We start from the raw sequence: 18,718 nt of genomic DNA on the forward strand, positions 1-18,718 counted from the left end.
CTACATTCCAGAGGTTGATGGACATAGTGCTCAAGCCTCATCAGGAGTACGCGTCCGCGTATTTAGATGACATTATCATCTTTAGCACTGACTGGCATACGCACCTATCCCAGGTACAAGGGGTTCTGGATTCTCTCAGAGCTGCGGGGTTAACGGCAAATCCAAAAAAATGTGCGATAGGGCTAGAGGAAGCCCGATATTTGGGGTATGTGATAGGCCGAGGAGCTATTAAGTCCCAAATCAATAAAGTTGAGGCCATAAAAAATTGGCCTAAACCATTAAGTACAAAGCAGGTGAGGGCATTCCTTGGCATCCTTGGGTATTACCGCCGGTTTATACCTAATTTTGCTAGGAGAACGGCGGCCCTGACTGATCTCTTGAAAGGAAAAAAATCGGTAATGGTTCTGTGGAGCCCTAAGGCAGAAGAAGCTTTTCAGTCCATGAAGTTGGCCCTGTGTGGACAGCCGGTCCTCATTAGCCCCAACTTCAAGGAAACCTTCATTGTACAGACAGATGCCTCGGAGGTAGGCCTAGGAGCGGTATTGTCACAAAAAGTGAATGGTGAAGAGCACCCGGTCACCTACTTGAGTAGAAAACTTGTCCCGACAGAGAAAAACTATAGCGTGGTAGAGAAGGAGTGTTTGGCTATTAAGTGGGCATTGGAATCGCTACGTTATTATTTACTTGGGCGTCAGTTCCGCTTGGTGACGGACCACTCACCCTTGGTATGGATGAGAAATGCCAAGGAGAGGAATGTGCGAGTCACCAGGTGGTTCCTGTCTCTGCAAAATTTCAGTTTCTCTGTAGAACATCGCCCTGGGAAGTCGCAGGCAAACGCGGATGCCCTGTCCCGGGCACCCTGTATGATGGCAAATGTTCAACCCCACAAGGGGGGGATATGTGAGGCAGTGACCGGGATCGTGTACGAGGGACGTTATACCTCCCCCAGAATGTGTACAGAGACCTATTAAAACCATTGGAGTGCATTGCAGTCACAGACACACCTGTGGCTGCAATGCAGGAATGAAGGTGAGCATTGTCCTGGTCAGGCTATCTGGCTAAGGCAGATTAGTAAAAACCTGGCAGGGCCTTCATTTCTGGAAGGAGGTCACAGGAGGCAGTGGGGCGGCCTCCTCCCTCCAACCCGGGTTTTCCAGTGGCTCTTGCCACAGGTCCTTTAAAACCCATGCTCTAAGGATTAGTGTTGTTCTATGTTGGAACCTGCTAGGAGCACAGCAGGAAACCTCAGCAGGATTGAGTGTGGCTGAACCCCTGCCTGGGAACCCTCTGCACCTGTCAGGCTCTGAGCGGCCGGCACGGCCGTTGCCCACGGCAACCATTGTGCATGGACTTTCTGTTAACCCGGTTGCGAACCGGAGGACTTTCTGTTAACCCGTGAGTCGCTGAAATAAAAGCTGTTTTTGTTGGACTTGCTTGGGTCACTGCCTCAGTTACTACACGGTGTGAACACCGCCGCCTTACAACAGTTAGTTGATAAAGGGGAAGCACAAGTTATATCACAAAGCTCATGTCTATCTACCCATTCTTGAAAGCTGTTGAAGACAAGGGAGTGACATTAAACACCTAAGGTCCCGCACACTGCCAACCTGTGATAAAATCCTAACCAATTCAAAGATTTTATTCCCTTGAAAAAGTTGTCCAGGATTATTTGACTGAAATTTTCTATGGCAAAAAGACGGTAAATTGTATCTTTCTTATAGAAATCTAGTGCATGTAACATGACTGTCCCGTCACTGATTTCTCCACTTTCTGTGACATTCCATATAGACAGACCTCTGCCCTGTCTTCCACACTTGTATATACATGGGACGCCACCACTGACATCAATTACACAAGCACTGGGGGGCTCTGAGGAGACGGACTTCACCCTTCACACATGCACTGTTCTGTTTTTACACAGCACTCGTGCATTAGGCAGTGAAGACTTGCCTTCCATCTCTATGCATGCGCCACAGACCAGCAACTAATCGGCGTCCACCAATATTATGATGGGACATTTCTAAGCAGCGTCTGGGGCTCTATGAAAATGAGCCATACTTTTTTTATAGAAATGAACAATAACTTTTTGTTGTGCCGCACAAATGACTGAGAGGTATAAAATGGTGCTAGAGGGAGTTATGGGTGGAATAACACATAATTAATAGAGCTGGTATAACCAGTGCTACGATTGATGACACTGGAGGGAGGAGTGGGCATGGTTACATCATTTTTATTAATATTATTGCACAATTAAAAAATATGTCTGTCAGATTGTATCACCACAGTTAACTGTTTTATAATACAATCAATCATAGTGTCACATAACCAGCTATACGTCTGTTGGGCTACGTGGGCGGTGTCATAATTATGACATATAATAATTACAGAATATTTATTACATATCATTGCATGATAATGATTAACCAATTCTTTATCCTGAAAGTTAAACTTTGATTTTTTTGACCACTTGATTGGTGTCAGTCTTGTATGATTCCTGTGCATAGTAAAGTACTTACCGGACGCTGTCTTTTGCTGTTCCTGGCACCGCTCTGTTCCTCTTCTGCACCAGGTGACCGGAGTTGTGACTGGCTGATCATGCCAGTGTTTGCTGGGATGAACGGAAGTCACTTCTCAATGTAAGTCTATGAGACTCAGAGCAAGGCTCTCAGACTTACATTATGGCTATGTTCACATGTTCGGTATTTGGTCAGTATTTTACATCAGTATTTGTAAGCCAAAATCAGGAGTGGGGTAAAAATACAGAAGTGGTGACGTTTTTATAGCATACTTTTCCTCTGATTATTCCTCTCCTGGTTTTGGTTTACAAATACTGATGTACAATACTGAACATGTGAACGTGGCCTGAGAGAGATGTTGACCATTAGCAGTAACTTCCGGCCGGTCAGAGGTGCGGTCACAATATGGCAAAGAAGGACTGGAGAGGCGCCAGACACAATAGAAGACAACCACCAGTAAGTATTTTAATTTACACAGGGATATATGTTACTGATATATATCTGGTGGTGAAATGAAAAAAAGCAAAAACCTTGGAGTGGTACTTTAATAAGGATTTAAGGATGTGCTCTCCTATACATAATAAAAGAAAAAAAAATCCCTGAAAAATTAAGGTGTGACTCTTTTTCAGTCGGATTCCACCTGATACAAATCTGAAATGGTGCTTTAAAAAACGCTAAAAATAATGAACATATGCACAGCAATGTAAAAACGACCTGCTGTTCTGTCTTTTGTAGTGTTAGGCTTTGAAGGCCGTGAAGCAGCTGAAAGAAGTTACACATAGTGATGATCGAGTATGCATCATTAACCCTTTGGCGAGCATTCTCGGTGCTCGCCGAGTATTTTGGCATGCTCGGCATTTCATTCATTGTCGCCGGGCCTACAAGTCTCATGGCTGTTAGACAGCTACGTTTTCCCACCTACAAAGAATGGAAATGTCTGTAATTTTTATCGTAGTTACACTTAACCTGTGAGAGACAGAATCTAAAAAAAATCCAGAAAATCACATTGTATGAATTTTACATAATTAATTTACATTTTATTGCATGAAATAAGTATTTGATACAACAGAAAAACAGAACTTAATATTTGGTACAGAAACCTTTGTTTGCAATTAGAGAGTTCAGACGTTTCCTGTAGTTATTGACCAAGTTTGTGCACACTGCAGCAGGGATTTTGCCCTCTCCTCCATACAGATCTTCTCTAGATCTGTCAGGTTTCCGGGCTGTCACTGGGCAACATTGAGTTTCAGCTCCCTCCAAACATTTACTATTGGGTTCAGGTATGGAGACTGGCTAGGCCACTCCAGGACCTTGAATTGCTTCTTACAGAACCACTCCTTAGTTGCCCTGGCTGTGTGTTTTGGATCATTTTCATTCTGAAAGACCAAACTTCAATGCTCTTACTGAGGGAAAGAGGTTGTTGGCCAAAATCTCACTATACGTGACCACATCCATCCTCCCTTCAATACGGTGCAGTCGTCTTGTCCCCTTTGCAGAAAAGCACCTCCAAAGTATGATGTTTCCCCCACAATGCTTCACGGTTGGGATGGTGTTCTTGGGGTTGAACTCATCCTTCTTTTTCCTCCAAACACGGTGAGTGGAGTTGATAGCGAAAAGTTCTATTTTGGTCTCATCTGACCACATGATCTTCTCCCATACCTCCTCTGGATCAGATGGTCATTGACGAACTTCAAACGGGCCTAGACATGTGCTGGTGTGAGCAGGGGGACCTTGCATACCCAGCAAGATTTTAATCCATGACGACGTAGTGTGTTATTAATGGTAATGTTTGAGACTGTGGTCCCAGCTGTCTTCAGGTTATTGACCAGGTCTTCCCGTGTAGTTCTGGGTTGATTCTTGACCTTACTCAGAATCATCCTTACCCCACGAGGCGAGATCTTGCTTGGAGCCCCAAACCGACAAAGACTGACAGTTATCTTGTGTTTCTTCCATTTTCTAATAATTGTGCCAACAGTTTTTGCCTTCTCAACAAGCTGCTTGCCTATTGTCCTGTAGCCCCTCCCACTCTGTGCAGGTGTAAGGGGGAAGACCGGGGTTTAAGTACTTTCAGAGCAAGGGATCCGGAACTGCCGGGGCCGTACCTCTTGTTGCCGGGGGAAGACAGACTGCAAGCAGAGGAGTCATGTGACAGGGAAGCAGGGGTTGTGTCGAGAGAGAGAGCTGGGAGGTCAGGTGACAGAAGGACTCCTGGTGTGACGAGAGAGAGGGAGAGACGAGGACGCTTGCGTGGGAAAGCGGAGCTGAGTCCTGCGGAGCAGAGCAGTGTGAGAGGGTCCAGGCTCTTGGCTACAGGACTTGGAGAAAGGGATCAGGGTGCAGTGGACCGGAGGAGTCAAGCTGACTGTAGGGAGAAGAGACGCAGGGTCCGTGGAGCTGAGCACATGAGGTGCCGTGTTATGGACTAGGGGCTCAGCGGGTAAAACCGGAGACCGCCCGCTGCCGCCAGAAGACGGAGCATTGTTTGGGCGGGGAAGCCTGAAGACAGCGTCACCAGCACCAGCTGGCAGCTGCCTTGTAGAGGATACAAGTCAGCTAAGTGAAAAAACTGTCGTTTGTTACCGGTTTGACTCTGCTACATCTAGTTAAACTGTAAACTGTCAGTTACAGACTAATACCTGCTATTTCCCTTGTTTTTCCCCATATTTTCCCCTGTTACCCCCTGGGGGAGATTCATCTTGTTATCATAAACTTTCCCTGTTTATTAACCGTGTATTGGCTGCTCTGTGCTTCTTTGTCACTGCATCTAAAGTACCTGTGTTACACAGGTCTACAATTTTGTCCTTTGTGTCATTAGAAAGCTCTTTGGTCTTGGCCATGGTGGAGAGGTTGGAGTGTGATTGATTGAGATTGTGGACAGGTGTCTTTTATACAGGTAACAAGTTCAAACAGGTGTAATAATAGAGGTAATGAGTGCAGAGTAGGAGGGCTGCTTAATGAAAAACCAACAGGTCCGTGAGAGCTGAATTCTTGCTGGTTGGTAGGTGATCAAATAGTTATTTCATGCAATAAAATGCAATTTAATTATTTAAAAATCATACAATGTGATTTTCTGGCTTTTATTTTTAGATTCTGTCTCTCATAGTTGAAGTGTACCTATGATAAAAATTACAGACCTCTTCATTCTTTGTAGGTGGGAAAACTTGCAAAATTGGCAGAGTATCAAATACTTATTTTCCCCACTGTATGTTGCACATGATCATATGTACAAAAGAAGCCAACATTTTGGCACACGTGGCATGCTCCACATTTAGGTATTTTAGACACTTTTTGCATTTTGCTCGACAAGGGAGTTTAGCTTACTGAAAAGTAGATGTGACTTTGCTGGAATGGGGCTACGCTAAAGTTGCACCACAGCAAAAAATGGTCTAAGTAAGCCAAACAAGAGGTGGTATAAAGGTAGACAAGAGTGTTTAAAGATGCGTCAAGTTCATCATCTGGCATTAGCCACTGAAATAAATTTGGCACATCTTCAGACTGTCTAATCCAAGTTTATACTCTCTACGTATTAGACAGGATTAGTAAATCAGCCCCAATGTCTCAGGATCATGTAATAGCTTAAACACCAAAAGATTTAGAGGAACACTAAATACAGAAAAAATATCCCAGAAGGGAATTGCAATGAGTAAAATCCACTGGGCGAATCCACAGAAAGAACTGACATGCTATAGATTTAAAAACGCAGAGCAGTTCAATTTTCACAGGGAAATTATTTGAAGAGGTTGCTGAGATTTTTTAAATCTTTTATACTTTTTTGCTGCTGTAATCCATTGTGGATTTTCCTGTTGCTAAATATGGATGGAAAATCTGCAGCAAATCCACAAGTGAACAAGCCCTTATTTATCTCTTTTCCTTTGACCCTACTTTGTCTAATATAAAAAATTAAAACTGATAAATCTATAAAGGAATCTTCTCCAGGTGTCCCAGGAACATAGCCATGTCCTGTCTCCTCCTTCTCACTATCACTGGCTGTATGACTACTAGCTATTAAATTTTTCTCTAGAATTTTAATATTGATGGCTATTCCTTAGTATAAGTAATCAATATTACATCTCTATCAATGAGCCGTTTGTAGGTCCAGCGGTGGCTCCTATTGGAGCAAATGGAAGCTAAGCTGCAATACCCAAGAATGGCCACTATACAGTGTACAGAGCTGTGGTGTCCCAGCTCCATATTCTACACTCTATTTACTTCTGTCCATCCGCAGTCAGCTGATCGGAGGGGTGGTCGGGTGTCGACCACCTTTAACTCTTGTATTGCATGAATTTTACAAGACTGTTTATTTCAGGAATATGCAGAAAATCTTGCTGACTGAGGGTACTTTCCCATTGTGTTTGGACACGCTCGGTGGCTACGTCGAAACGTACACACGTGGTCAAAATTGTTGGTACCCCTCGTTTAATGAAAGAAAAACCTACAATGGTCACAGAAATAACTTGAGTCTGACAAAAGTAATAATAAATTAAAAATCTATGAAAATGAACAAATGAAAGTCGGACTTGCTTTTCAACCCTGCTTCTACAGAATATTTAAAAAAATTTAACTCATGAACTAGGCCTGGACAGAAATTATGGTACTCTTAACTTAATATTTTGTTGAACAACCTTTTGAGGCAATCACTGCAATCAAACGATTCCTGTAACTGTCAATGAGACTTCTGCACCTCTCGACAGGTATTTTGGCCCACTCTTCATGAGCAAACTGCTCCAGTTGCCTCGTGTTTGAAGGTTGCCTTTTCCAGACGGCATGTTTCAGCTCTTTGCAAAGATGCTCAATAGGATTTAGGCCAGGGCTCATAGAAGGCCACTACAGAATAGTCCAATGTTTTCCTCTTAGCCATTCTTGGGTGTTTTTAGCTGCGTGTTTTGGGTCATTATCCTGTTGCAAGACCCATGACCTGCGACTGAGACCAAGCTTTCTGACACTGGGCAGTACATTTCTCTCTAGAATCCCTTGATAGTCTTGAGATTTCATTGTACCCTGCACAGATTCAAGACACCCTGTGCCACATGCAGCAAAGCAGCCCCAGAACATAACAGAGCCTCCTCCATGTTTCACAGTAGGGACAGTGTTCTTTTCTTGATATGCTTCATTTTTCCGTCTGTGAACAAAGAGCTGATGTGCCTTTCCAAAAACTTCCATTTTTGTCTCATCTGTCCATAGGACATTCTCCCAGAAGCTTTGTGGTTTGTTAACATGTAGTTTGGCAAATTCCAGTCTGGCTTTTTTATGATTTTTTCAACAATGGTGTTCTCCTTGGTCGTCTCCCATGAAGTCCACTTTTGGATCAAACAATGACGGATGGTGTGATCTGACACTGAAGTTCCTTGAGCTTGAAGTTCACCTTTAATCTCTTTAGAAGTTATCCTGGGCTCTTTTGTTACCATTCGTATTATCCGTCTCTTTGATTTGTCATCAATTTTCCTCCTGCACCCACGTCCAGGGAGGTTGGCTACAGTCCCATGAATCTTAAATTTCTGAATAATATGTGCAATTGTAGCCACAGGAACATCAAGCTGCTTTGAGATGGTCTTATAACCTTTACCTTTAACATGCTTGTCTATAATTTTCTTTCTAATCTCCTGAGACTCTTTCCTTTGCTTCCTCTGGTCCATGTTGAGTGTGGTACACACCATGTCACCAAACAGCATAGTGAGTATCTGTAGCCCTATATACAGGCCCACTGACTGATTACAAGATTGTAGAAACCTGTAATGCTAATTAGTGGACACAACTTGATTAAACATGTCCCTTTTGTCACATTATTTTCAGGGGTATCATCATTTCTGTCCAGGCCTATTTCATGAGTTTAATTTTTTTTTTTAATTCTGTGGAAGCAGGGTTGAAAAGCAATGTCTGAATTTAATTTGTTCATTTTCATAGATTTTTAATTTATTATTACTTTTGTCAGATTTAAGTTATTTGTGTGACCATTGGGGTTTTTTCTTTCATTAAACGAGGGGTACCAACAATTTTGACCACGTGTGTATGTCCAAATCTTCCCCTGCAAAATGGACGTATGCGTCAATGGGGCCATAGGCTATAATGGTGCCAGCAACGTGCGCTCTGCCGTGAATCATTTTTGGGCATATACGCTTACTGGAGGCGGACAACCGGACACAGTCTACTACGTCTGAATGTCCGCATCCAGTAGGCATGCACACTCGAAAATGATCCATGTCAGAGCACACATTCGATCTGTCGGCATTATTATAGCCTGTGGCCCCATCGGCTCATACGTCCGAATCCCGTTTTGCAGGTGATTTCAGATGTATGTCCTGATGGGACCCACGATTATGTACTAAGCGCAATGTGAAAACACTGTATCACCAACTATCTACAAATTTATTTCCTATTAAAGAGAGGCAATTATCAGAAAATGACCATTGTGTAAATCAGATTTTTGCGTTACATGTATTTTTTTTTTACTTTTATAATGTTTTTTTTCATATAACAATCTTTATTAAAAAATAAAATTAGTAATCTTGCAATTTTCACACTGGTCACTGGGGATTTTTATTTAGACTCATACTTCTTGTCTTTCTGGAAGAATTTAGAGACATCCTGTTATCAGTAAAGGCAGGAGGATTCCAATGACATGGACACCTCTATACACAGCTGATAACACAGGATCCGTCAATCACATTAGCTAATGTCACAGTTGACCCTGCTCTCTCTCCCTTTACAACGACCTTTGCACATGTTTGTTAGATGCTTCAGTACAAAATAGAGGGTGAGGGTCTGACAATTATGGCTATGTACATATGTTATTTCCTGAAACAAAAGGAAGTTAGAGCCTTAAAAAGCTCTAGTGGCCAGAGTGAAATTACAAGATTTTTATTTTTAATACAGATTGTGATATTGCCAAAAATCAAAAAACAAGTTTGAACAATAACCTGATTTAATCAATAGGTAATTTTCTGATGGCAGCTTCCCTTTAATATTTGCTATTCATTTCCAGGTTTAGCTTTATTTTAAGAATATAAGTATCTAAATTAAATGGTTTGTCTAATCTTAATTGTTCAGGAGTGCAGCGCTCTCTGGAAAACAGGAGAGAGAGAGGTGTGCTCCTGAAGATTAATGCTTTAGACCAGCAGCATGGCTACACCACTGGTCTGAACTCAACTGATCTCTTCAAATCTGCTATATGAGGCCTCTTCAGCTTCGGAAGATCTCAGTGGCAGTGAAGTTGGCCAGATCCACCAATCCAGCCTGCTTCATAGCAGAGCAGGGGTGACTGGTAAACTATGCAACGAGCAGTAAGCTATAAAATAAAAAATATCTCTATTCTTAAAAATGGAGAGGATTTTACATTTTTAAGAGGTTAATGTCACAGTTGCTTATTTTTAAAAACATTTTGTAATTTCACTGATTTTAAAAGCTGAGACAACAAATTTAGCATCATAGAACATTGTAAAAAAATATATTGTTACAGCATTTTATTGCATTAGTAGACATTTATTTTTTATTTTTATTTATTTATATAGCGCCATTAATTCCATAGCGCTTTGCTGACATTATGAATGTTTACAGATATTTAGAATGTTGTCAGATTTACAATGGACACATTAGTCATTTAGTCATACTCCTGTAACTAGGCTTGTACTTTGCAATGCCTAAATCAATAACTATGCATTCGCTCAATATACTAGATTTGTATACCACAGGCACAGTAAATCATTATGCTATTGCAATATCAATGGACTTGGTAAACAATGCATGATCCCTGATGGAAATATTTGTAAAAAACTTAAAGTGAACCTGACAGCGGATACATGCTGCCCAATTTGCTGGCATGTATCAGATACCAGCTGCATGATTTCAGCCATGTATGTTTGACTCTGAAACGCTTTGGCATTTCATAGAAAAGTATACTTTAAGAGTCATCGAGAACCAAGCCAGCTCTCCTGACTGTATTTAGGAAGAGACCTGTCAGTCATTGGCAGCGGGCAGGGAGAACCTGCCGGAGACTCGCCTTTTCTTTTGAATGAAATATATTTATTGTTATCTCAGAACATACAAAACCAGATAAACAACAATAACAACGGGCATATAATGAGTCAGACATCTATGACATGTTAAAATCTATCATTTTAATTATAATCATTTATAATTTTATAAATTTATAAATGATTGAAGCAATTGATGTGAGGAAAAGGTATTCCCCCAAGCTCTCAAAACCTTGTCGGAGAAATCCTAGTCAATCAGTGCTGGTGGCAAACAAAACTGAGAATGTACTTACACCCCATCTATAAACCTCTTATAAATTGAAAAAAGAAATGGGAATAAGAATGAATGAGGGAAGGGTAAGGTGTCAGGAGTGAAGTAAACATGCAAGAGAACAAAAAAAAAATCATTTTGCATTTCCTCAACAGTGAGAAACAGTGGGTGGGGTATCCATAAGTCATCTGTATTCCTACAAGAATGTATCCCAATAAAACCATGTTTTGCTCAAAAGTGAGGGATTTTTCTTGTTTAATAAGGTTAATTGCTCCACACAATAAGTCTCATTCACCAAAGCAAACCAGTTTGGGATAGTGGGAGGGGTAGTAGATTTCCATAACACTGGGATACAGGTCTTGGCTCCATTAAGTAAATATTGTAATAAAGAATGGAGGTAACTTTAATAGGAATGTTGCTGTGATGGAGGAGGGATAAGGCCAGATTCTCCGGAAGTCTCCTTCCTGATAGCTCAGATGAAATGCTGGGCACTTCTATCAAATAGTCTGAGAGTAATGGTGTACTCAGATGGGAATTTAAGTCGGAACGAGATCAAAACACAGTGCACGGACTGGCCGGCGGCTCTCCCAACCCAAGCGTGTCAGCTTCATGTATTCCTGTGCAGGTGTGACGCTTGGGTTGGGATGGCCACCGGCTAGTCCGTGCACTGTGTTCTGATCTTGCTACGATTTATATGACCATCTGACTGCGCCCTAAGAGGCCGGACCAAAATGTGCAGAGTAGAGTTTGTCGCGCCCCTGGGGCCGTTGGGTACTCGGCAGCCGGGCCCTTAGATGCTTGGGGGATATCACGGTGGCTGGCCCGGTCCGTGGCCCAGGGCGCACAACTGAAAAGAGGGGAATGTATATTGGGATAATAGGTTTGTAAATGTTCGTGACGCCACCTGTGGTGTCTGGTGAGGATCACCAGCGCAGCAGCAGTCCACTGAGGCCGGTGTTGTGGCAGCTTAGGTGGTATCACTCCCCACAGGTGGAGCAGGGCCTCAGGGCAGCATAGCAGGGGGATGCAGGACAGAGGGGACCCAGCCGGGTCAGAGCAAGAATAGGAGCACACACGAAAGTCACTTCAGTACCTTTTACTGATGGAAATTCAGGCACGTCCCGGAGCACTGTAGGGTGAGGGGTGCACGTCCGGATTCTCCCCAGTGAGCGGGTGTAGGGCCTCCTGTTTCTTGCCTCTGTGTAGTAAGTTTCTGACCTGCCTGAAGCTAGGCCTAACTTTATCTCTGTCCTGCACCTGCTGACGTTGTGGTAGGGCCTTCTCTTGGAGTGCACGCTCCCAGTTTACAGGGCCTATGTGTCTCCTGGCTCTGTTACGTATCAGCTCTCTGGTGAACCTGGGACCTGTAGTTCTCCAGGGATTCCGGTTATGCCTTACTGGGTCGTAGAGATCCCGGTAAGCTCGGACCCGGTGTCCGGTATATGTTTCGGGGTGAGCTGGGTAAGCTCCTCTGCCCCCACTGCTACTCACTTTCCACTCGCCTTTGGCCACGCTCGGGCCCTCACTAGGCTACTCACACTAATGGCAGCTTGCCGCTCTTCACCGCTCTTACAGGCATCGGCACACCTTGTTCTCACTTACTTGAGCTCCTGAGTCTAGACTGGGCGTCAGGACAGCTGGAGGCCTAGCTTGCCTACACAGCAACCCACGTGCTTCTCCGCACACACAGCTTTTTCACTCTCTGTGCACTCCAGACTAACTGAGCTCGGCTCTGTATTCAGGTCTGCACTTGCTGAACTCTCCAGAGGAACTGACTGCCTAGCTCCACCTTCCCTATTTATATCCCTAACGGGCTCCCTCTGCTTGTCTGAGGTGGAAGGTGGAGATGTGTGAATGTTTATGGGGGCCTCTTGTGGAGGATTCCATTAATGCACCCTTCTAGGATCTGTGGTACCAAGCGCAGCTCGGCGTCACAAGTTCATTCCCCAGAATTACAGTGCCAACAACGAGATGTGATGGATGTGAGGAATACTTTCTGCACTACGGACCTACCTTTTCAACTAGTCACCCATGCGGCTTAGTCCCTGGCGGCTTTTAAAGTATGTTTTTGTCCAAAAATGAAAGCATACATTCAGTGACTGATACATGCTGCCCGACACTAAAGCAAAAGTATTGTCATTTTATAAAATACTTTTTGTGTAGTTTTCAAGAAAAAATCGTGAACAAAATGCTGTGAAAATAAAACATGTGAACATACCCTTAGGCCATGATTGCTCTGAACGGATGCAGTTGATTAGTAATAGGTTTCACTACTGAGGTTTTCATAGCACTCCATACTAATAGTGACAAATGGCAGTGTGAACACATAGGAAAAAGAAGGCCGTGACATGAACTATTTGCTTGATAATGTGCAATGAGAAAACTGCAAGTGAAATATTTTTTTCACAAGCGAGTTAGAGTAAAAATCTAATATATTATTTTAAAATATTAAATATTATGTTTTACCTTCTTTGTTTCTCTTTACACTTTTTTTAAGTGTTTCATTTATTTGCATTTGAATACTTGGAAAAATGCAGATATACAGTTTGCAGGTGCCTATGCATAGTCTGCATAAAACAGAAAAAAGAACTTGAAAAAGCCTAATGTTAAATATTAACTAATAATATCATTTTTTCTTAATTTCTGTGTATTATGGACCAAGAATACAGAATAAGTAAGAAGACTTCCAATCCTAGCTGATGTACAGTCCACTGCTTACCTGTGGCGCCAGTCTGCATTGCTGGTTGATTGGTAGATGAGAGGGGAACTGCCATGCCCAAGTCAAACACTTTGCACATATCATTGTGCAGAAGCTCCAGGCAACTGGAAAATTGCACCCATAGTCGTTCCAATTCCTGTCGCTCTTCCTTGCCCAACTGCTTGTCCCGAAGAGCATCAGTTATTACATTCCTGTTGCTTACTGCTAGCTCTTGTGCCCTTTCCCTTGTGCGTCTCAATTCATCACGCAAGTGTTTGCTGTCTGACGATCCGCCAACATTGATTGCCAAGTGTCTGTAGCAGGCCACAACCTTCCCATAAAAAAGAGAGTATGGTAAATATAAAGAAAATATCTTCTTTTGCATTATAACGAATGTGTACCGTTGAGCCTTACTAAATCACACATACTACATACATTGTTGTTAGCTAGTAAACACAAAGGCCCCGGGTCATTAAGACTGGCGTTGTACATGCTAGTCTTGATGATCCGGACCTCTCTGTGCTACTGGCAGAAATTTTACTCTAATCAGGGGCTTGAATTTTGAAGAATTAGATACACGGCCTTAGACTTGCCCCATTTTGCCCATGATTTTCCTGTTTTGGTGGAGGTGGCCAGGACTGGCATAAAAACACTAAAAGTTGCAAAGATTTGACGCAATTTCAATTTGTGACAACACTTTGATACTTTGGACAATGTCTTAGACCAGAATTCTGGCAGCATAAACACCTTTCGGAATTGGGGCCAAAGTTGGCCTCTTGATTGTTAGCCCTTGACTGTAGAATCAGATGACATGCAGGATTTGTTTGTAATATGTAGCCAGGCCCGGCATCAGCACCCGGCGTACCTGGGCAAGTGCCTGGGGGGGCACTCGCCGTCGGGCACCCAGCGCTATGGGACCCGTGAGCGGAGGAGAGCGGTGCCAGCTCCCGCTCCCTCCTGCTTGCTCAATACCTACCTCTCCCCATGCCTCCGCAGCAGGTCCTGTATCTTCCGTGGCTGCTGCACTGTGACGTCTCAGGTCAGAGGGCACGATGACATCTTTCCATTGCTCCCTCTCCTGAGCAGTCACAGCGCAGAGCGGGAAGACGATAAGCAGCTGAGGAATCTGGAGGAGCAGCAGCAATGAGAGCAGCGGCAGCAGGCGAGGAGAGGTGAGGTAAGTACTTGATTTTTTTTATTTTGTTTTTATGTATGGAGGCATGGGGTGTTATATGGGGCACCAGCATGGGGCATTATATGGGGGCCCAGGATGCATGGGTCGTTACATGGGGCCCAGGAGGCATGGGTCATTACATGGGGGCCCAGGAGGCATGGGTCATTATATGGGGGCCCAGGAGGCATGGGGCATTATATGGAGGCCCAGCCTGCATGGGGCATTATATGGGGGCCAGTATTCTGTATGGAGCATTATAAGGGGGGCAGTATTCTGTATGGAGCATTATAAGGTGGCCAATATTCTGTATGGAGCGTTATAAGGGGGCCAGTATTCTGTATGGAGCGTTATAAGGGGGCCAGTATTCTGTATGGAGCATTATAAGGGGGCCAGTATTCTGTATGGAGCATTATAAGGGGGCCAGTATTATGTATGGAGTGTTATATGGGGGCCAGTATTCTGTATGTAGCGTCATATGGGGGCCAGTATTCTGTATGCAGCGTCATATGGGGGCCAGTATACTGTATGGAGCGTTATATGGGGGCCAGTATTCTGTATGGAGCGTTATATGGGGGCCAGTATTCTGTATCAAGCGTCATATTGGGGCCAGTATTCTGTATGGAGTGTCATATGGGGGCCAGTATACTGTAAAGAGCGTTATATGGGGGCCAGTATTCTGTATGGAGCGTTATATGGGGGCCAGTATTCTCCATGGAGAATTTTATGTGGGCCAGTATCCTGTATGGAGCATTATATGAGGTCCATTATTCTGTATGGAGCATTATATGAGGTCCATTATTCTGTATGGAGCATTATATGGGGTCCATTATTCTGTATGGAACAATATATGGGGCCCATAATACTGTATGGAGGACTATACTGTCCGGTCTGCACTGTACGCTGCGAGGATTCGCCGGTTTCTGAGCTATTGTAGAATTTACAATAGATATCACTCAAGTAATGTAAGAAGTAAGTCAAATCTTCGGCACTGTATTATATATACCTATATTTCTCTGCGGTATCTGTGCATCATGAATCGTGGTATGTGTTAAAGGGGCCCACTGAGACTCTTTCGCCCAGGGCCCACGAAAACCTGGAGCCGGACCTGTATGTAGCCATGAAGATACTTTATGACAGTAGACAAAAATGAGTAACATTTCTTGTAAGCCATTTTTTGGGAGTAAAACTAGAGCAACAACAAACAGAAAGGTGGGGGGCGCAACTGCTGCTGGAAAAACTAGAGCTCAGATAAATGCAGCTATCTCATAGAGAAGGGGTGGGATGATGGCGTGCATGCACAGCTTTTGTTCCATCCTTATAGCACATTTCAGAGCTCTGATTTAAGGATGGTGATAAGAAATGTATTGCCTATCTTCATTTGCATGAGGATTAAAACACTAATTACTCGGGAATGCAGCAGCAGCATAATAAATATAGCACCAGTGTGGTTGGTGGTGTGACTACTTCTATTCTGGTTTTCTAATTATAGCAGATTATACCTACCATTTATCTACCTACTAATTATTCACTACTGAACCACCCCTTCTTAACAGCTAAATTGTCCTTCATAAAATAAAAAACATATACAAAATACTTACCTCCCGAACCGACACTGTACCTACAAGTGGTCATGTGACATTGTTAGGTGACCACAGCAGCCTTCAGTATTTAGATTGGATAATGCGTCCTTCAACACTTTGCCAGCGCAGACTCCTATTCTGATGGAATAGTAAAGGCTAAAGCTGATAAGCAGCCGCTGATTGGCTGCAGTGGTCACTATACATAACAATACACACATGAACAGTGGCATCTGTCTGGGAGGTAAGTATATGATTTATAACTGTTACGATGGACTATTTAGCTGTCACGAAGGAGTTATACTGGACTGGCCCTTTAATCACTCATTTCATTTTTATCTTGCAATGAAAGAATGTAAGCTGGATTGTGATTGGTTGCTTTGCTGATAATTTTTCACCTTATGTACATCTAGGAGCCGATTCATCAAGTATTTTCTTTCAATTTTAAAAAGTAGCAAATTTTTGTGCAATTTTGCAAAAAAGTGTGTTTGTTTTTTTACGCTACATCTGACAACTTTTTAAAAAGTGGGTGGATCTTAGGAGAAGGAGGAATGGCATAGCAAGGCCCAGCAAATTCACTGAAATATACATCACAAATGGCATAGGTTATAGTAGAAATTTACTCTAGTCTGGAGCACATTTTATGATGCTGGTGCATGGGTAGCCAAAAGATGCACCAAATTTAGAGATGAGCAAATATATTTGAGACTCGAGAGCATAATAAACGTAAAATGTGGAAAAATAATCCTTATACTCACATTACTCGTCTCCTCTCTGGCCCTTCTGCTGTTCAGCGTCATCCGTATGGTCCTCATTGCATGTTCTGATCGCCGCCGTGATCACTGAAATCCCCAGGCCTGTCACGCTAGGCTGAGATTTCTGGTGCTGACTAGGCCCGAAATGGTTCGGTGCATGTGCACACAGGTTCATGGTGCACGTCATGACCTTCTGCAAACTTGTGCAGAACCGTCCCAGGTCCCATCAGAGCCAGTCATGGCCTAGTGTGAGGAGGCCTGGAGATTCAGCATTTGTGACTGCGAGGAGCCATGGAGGTGAGCAGTAAGGTGAGTATATGGAGTTTTTTTTTTTTACATCTTACACTTATTATGGTCTGGGGTCTGGAGAGACCTCAGAGCATAATAAGGGTCATTTAATCCACATGAACAGGCATATTGGAATTTTGCCTAAGTCACTCATATCCAACCAAATTCATTAAGAGGCGAACGACACCTAATGAATTTACTTACTCCAACTGACCAACAGGTTTAATATATTTCCCCCTTTTAAAGTAACATATAGTATTTTTATAGTAACTTTTTATCGTATACTTTTAATTTATTCTGTCTTCTATCTGAAGAAATATACTGTAGCTTGCTTCTTCCTCGTGTATATAAACTAGCGCAGCTTTGCTTTCACCAGCAGCATGACATATGAGACATAATCCTACAACGTATCTATTCTTGTCCGGCTACACTGCCCGGTCATCTGTCTCATCTCATTCAGTAGGCAGCACTTATCCTTGCATTGACATTGAGCAAATGTCCGCCACACAACAAATACACTGTGATACAAAGGCACAGAGCAATTTAAAAATGAATTTGACGTAAAAAGATTGATTTATGAAAGACTGCAAAGTGCCAGCCCTGAGAAGAACAATTAAATGCCACAACATACAAAAACACTCATGTTAGCATTATAAGAAACAGCATGCAGTATAAGAATATGACAATGATATACCTTGTGCAATGCATCCAGTACAACATTACATTCATCCTTCACTTTCTGGAAGTTCGCCTGCCCTTCACTGGCCACCTTGTTACTTTGTATAGGCATCGCTGCTCAATGCTCTTCAGAAGTCTCCGATAGGTTTTAGGGTTTATAAAGCCGCTTGTTGTTCTTCAACTGGTAAGGTTGCCATTTCCAGCCTTGAATTATTAGGTGCTTTGTTGTCCTTTAGTGTCTCTTAAATAATCCCTTTTTTTCAGGATGAAATAGTGGGAGCAGCCTTTCTGAAAATGGTCAGTCGAGCAGCAGCATTAACAAGAAGAGTGCTGATAAGTAATCCAAGGGATTATGAAAGGAGGTCCTGACCCTTGGTGGATCGACAAGGCTTTTGTAATCTCTTTATCATCTTTGGAGACCAAGTGTTCACTATTATGCAGTTCTATTGAATTCTACTGTATACATTTTGTACATTTTTTTATATTATTTCTATTTATGTTCCTTAGGAACCAACCTATACACTTTATAATACTCTTTATACACAAACATATTAGAATGTACAGATTATATGACATAAACATTAGAATGTGCTTCATCTTAATGTGGAAAGTCTCACTGCTTAGTCCTGTAACCTTTCTTTAAAATTGAACAGGGATGTTGTAGAGTTGAGTTTGCAGTATAGGACAAGTCAAGAAATCCAGGTTTTGGTAATAGAATTTGCAGAACAGAAAATAATCCAAATGGTGTAATCAGTAACAAGCAAACAAATAGAGACAAAAATCAAGTACAAGCT

The 18,718-nt window shown here is 42.7% G+C and overlaps 1 protein-coding gene across 1 annotated transcript in view; it reads right to left on the reverse strand.

The window, feature by feature from the left end:
• The window catches only part of LOC141264394 (regulator of G-protein signaling 9-binding protein B-like), a 28,952-nt gene extending 10,675 nt beyond the window's left edge, over positions 1-18,277 (reverse strand). The window contains exons 1-2 of the mRNA XM_073676689.1: positions 17,941-18,277; positions 13,474-13,783 (exon numbers count right to left, since the gene is read on the reverse strand). Coding sequence (XP_073532790.1) covers positions 13,474-13,783; positions 17,941-18,036 — 406 coding nt within the window. The 5' untranslated portion in view covers positions 18,037-18,277. The remainder of the gene's footprint in view (positions 1-13,473; positions 13,784-17,940) is intronic.
• Positions 18,278-18,718: the final 441 nt, after the last annotated feature.

The sequence above is a fragment of the Phyllobates terribilis genome, unplaced genomic scaffold, assembly GCF_046119375.1.
Source record: "Phyllobates terribilis strain yellow unplaced genomic scaffold, ASM4611937v1 Scaffold_4__5_contigs__length_816908805, whole genome shotgun sequence".
In the NCBI taxonomy this organism is placed as follows: domain Eukaryota; kingdom Metazoa; phylum Chordata; class Amphibia; order Anura; family Dendrobatidae; genus Phyllobates; species Phyllobates terribilis.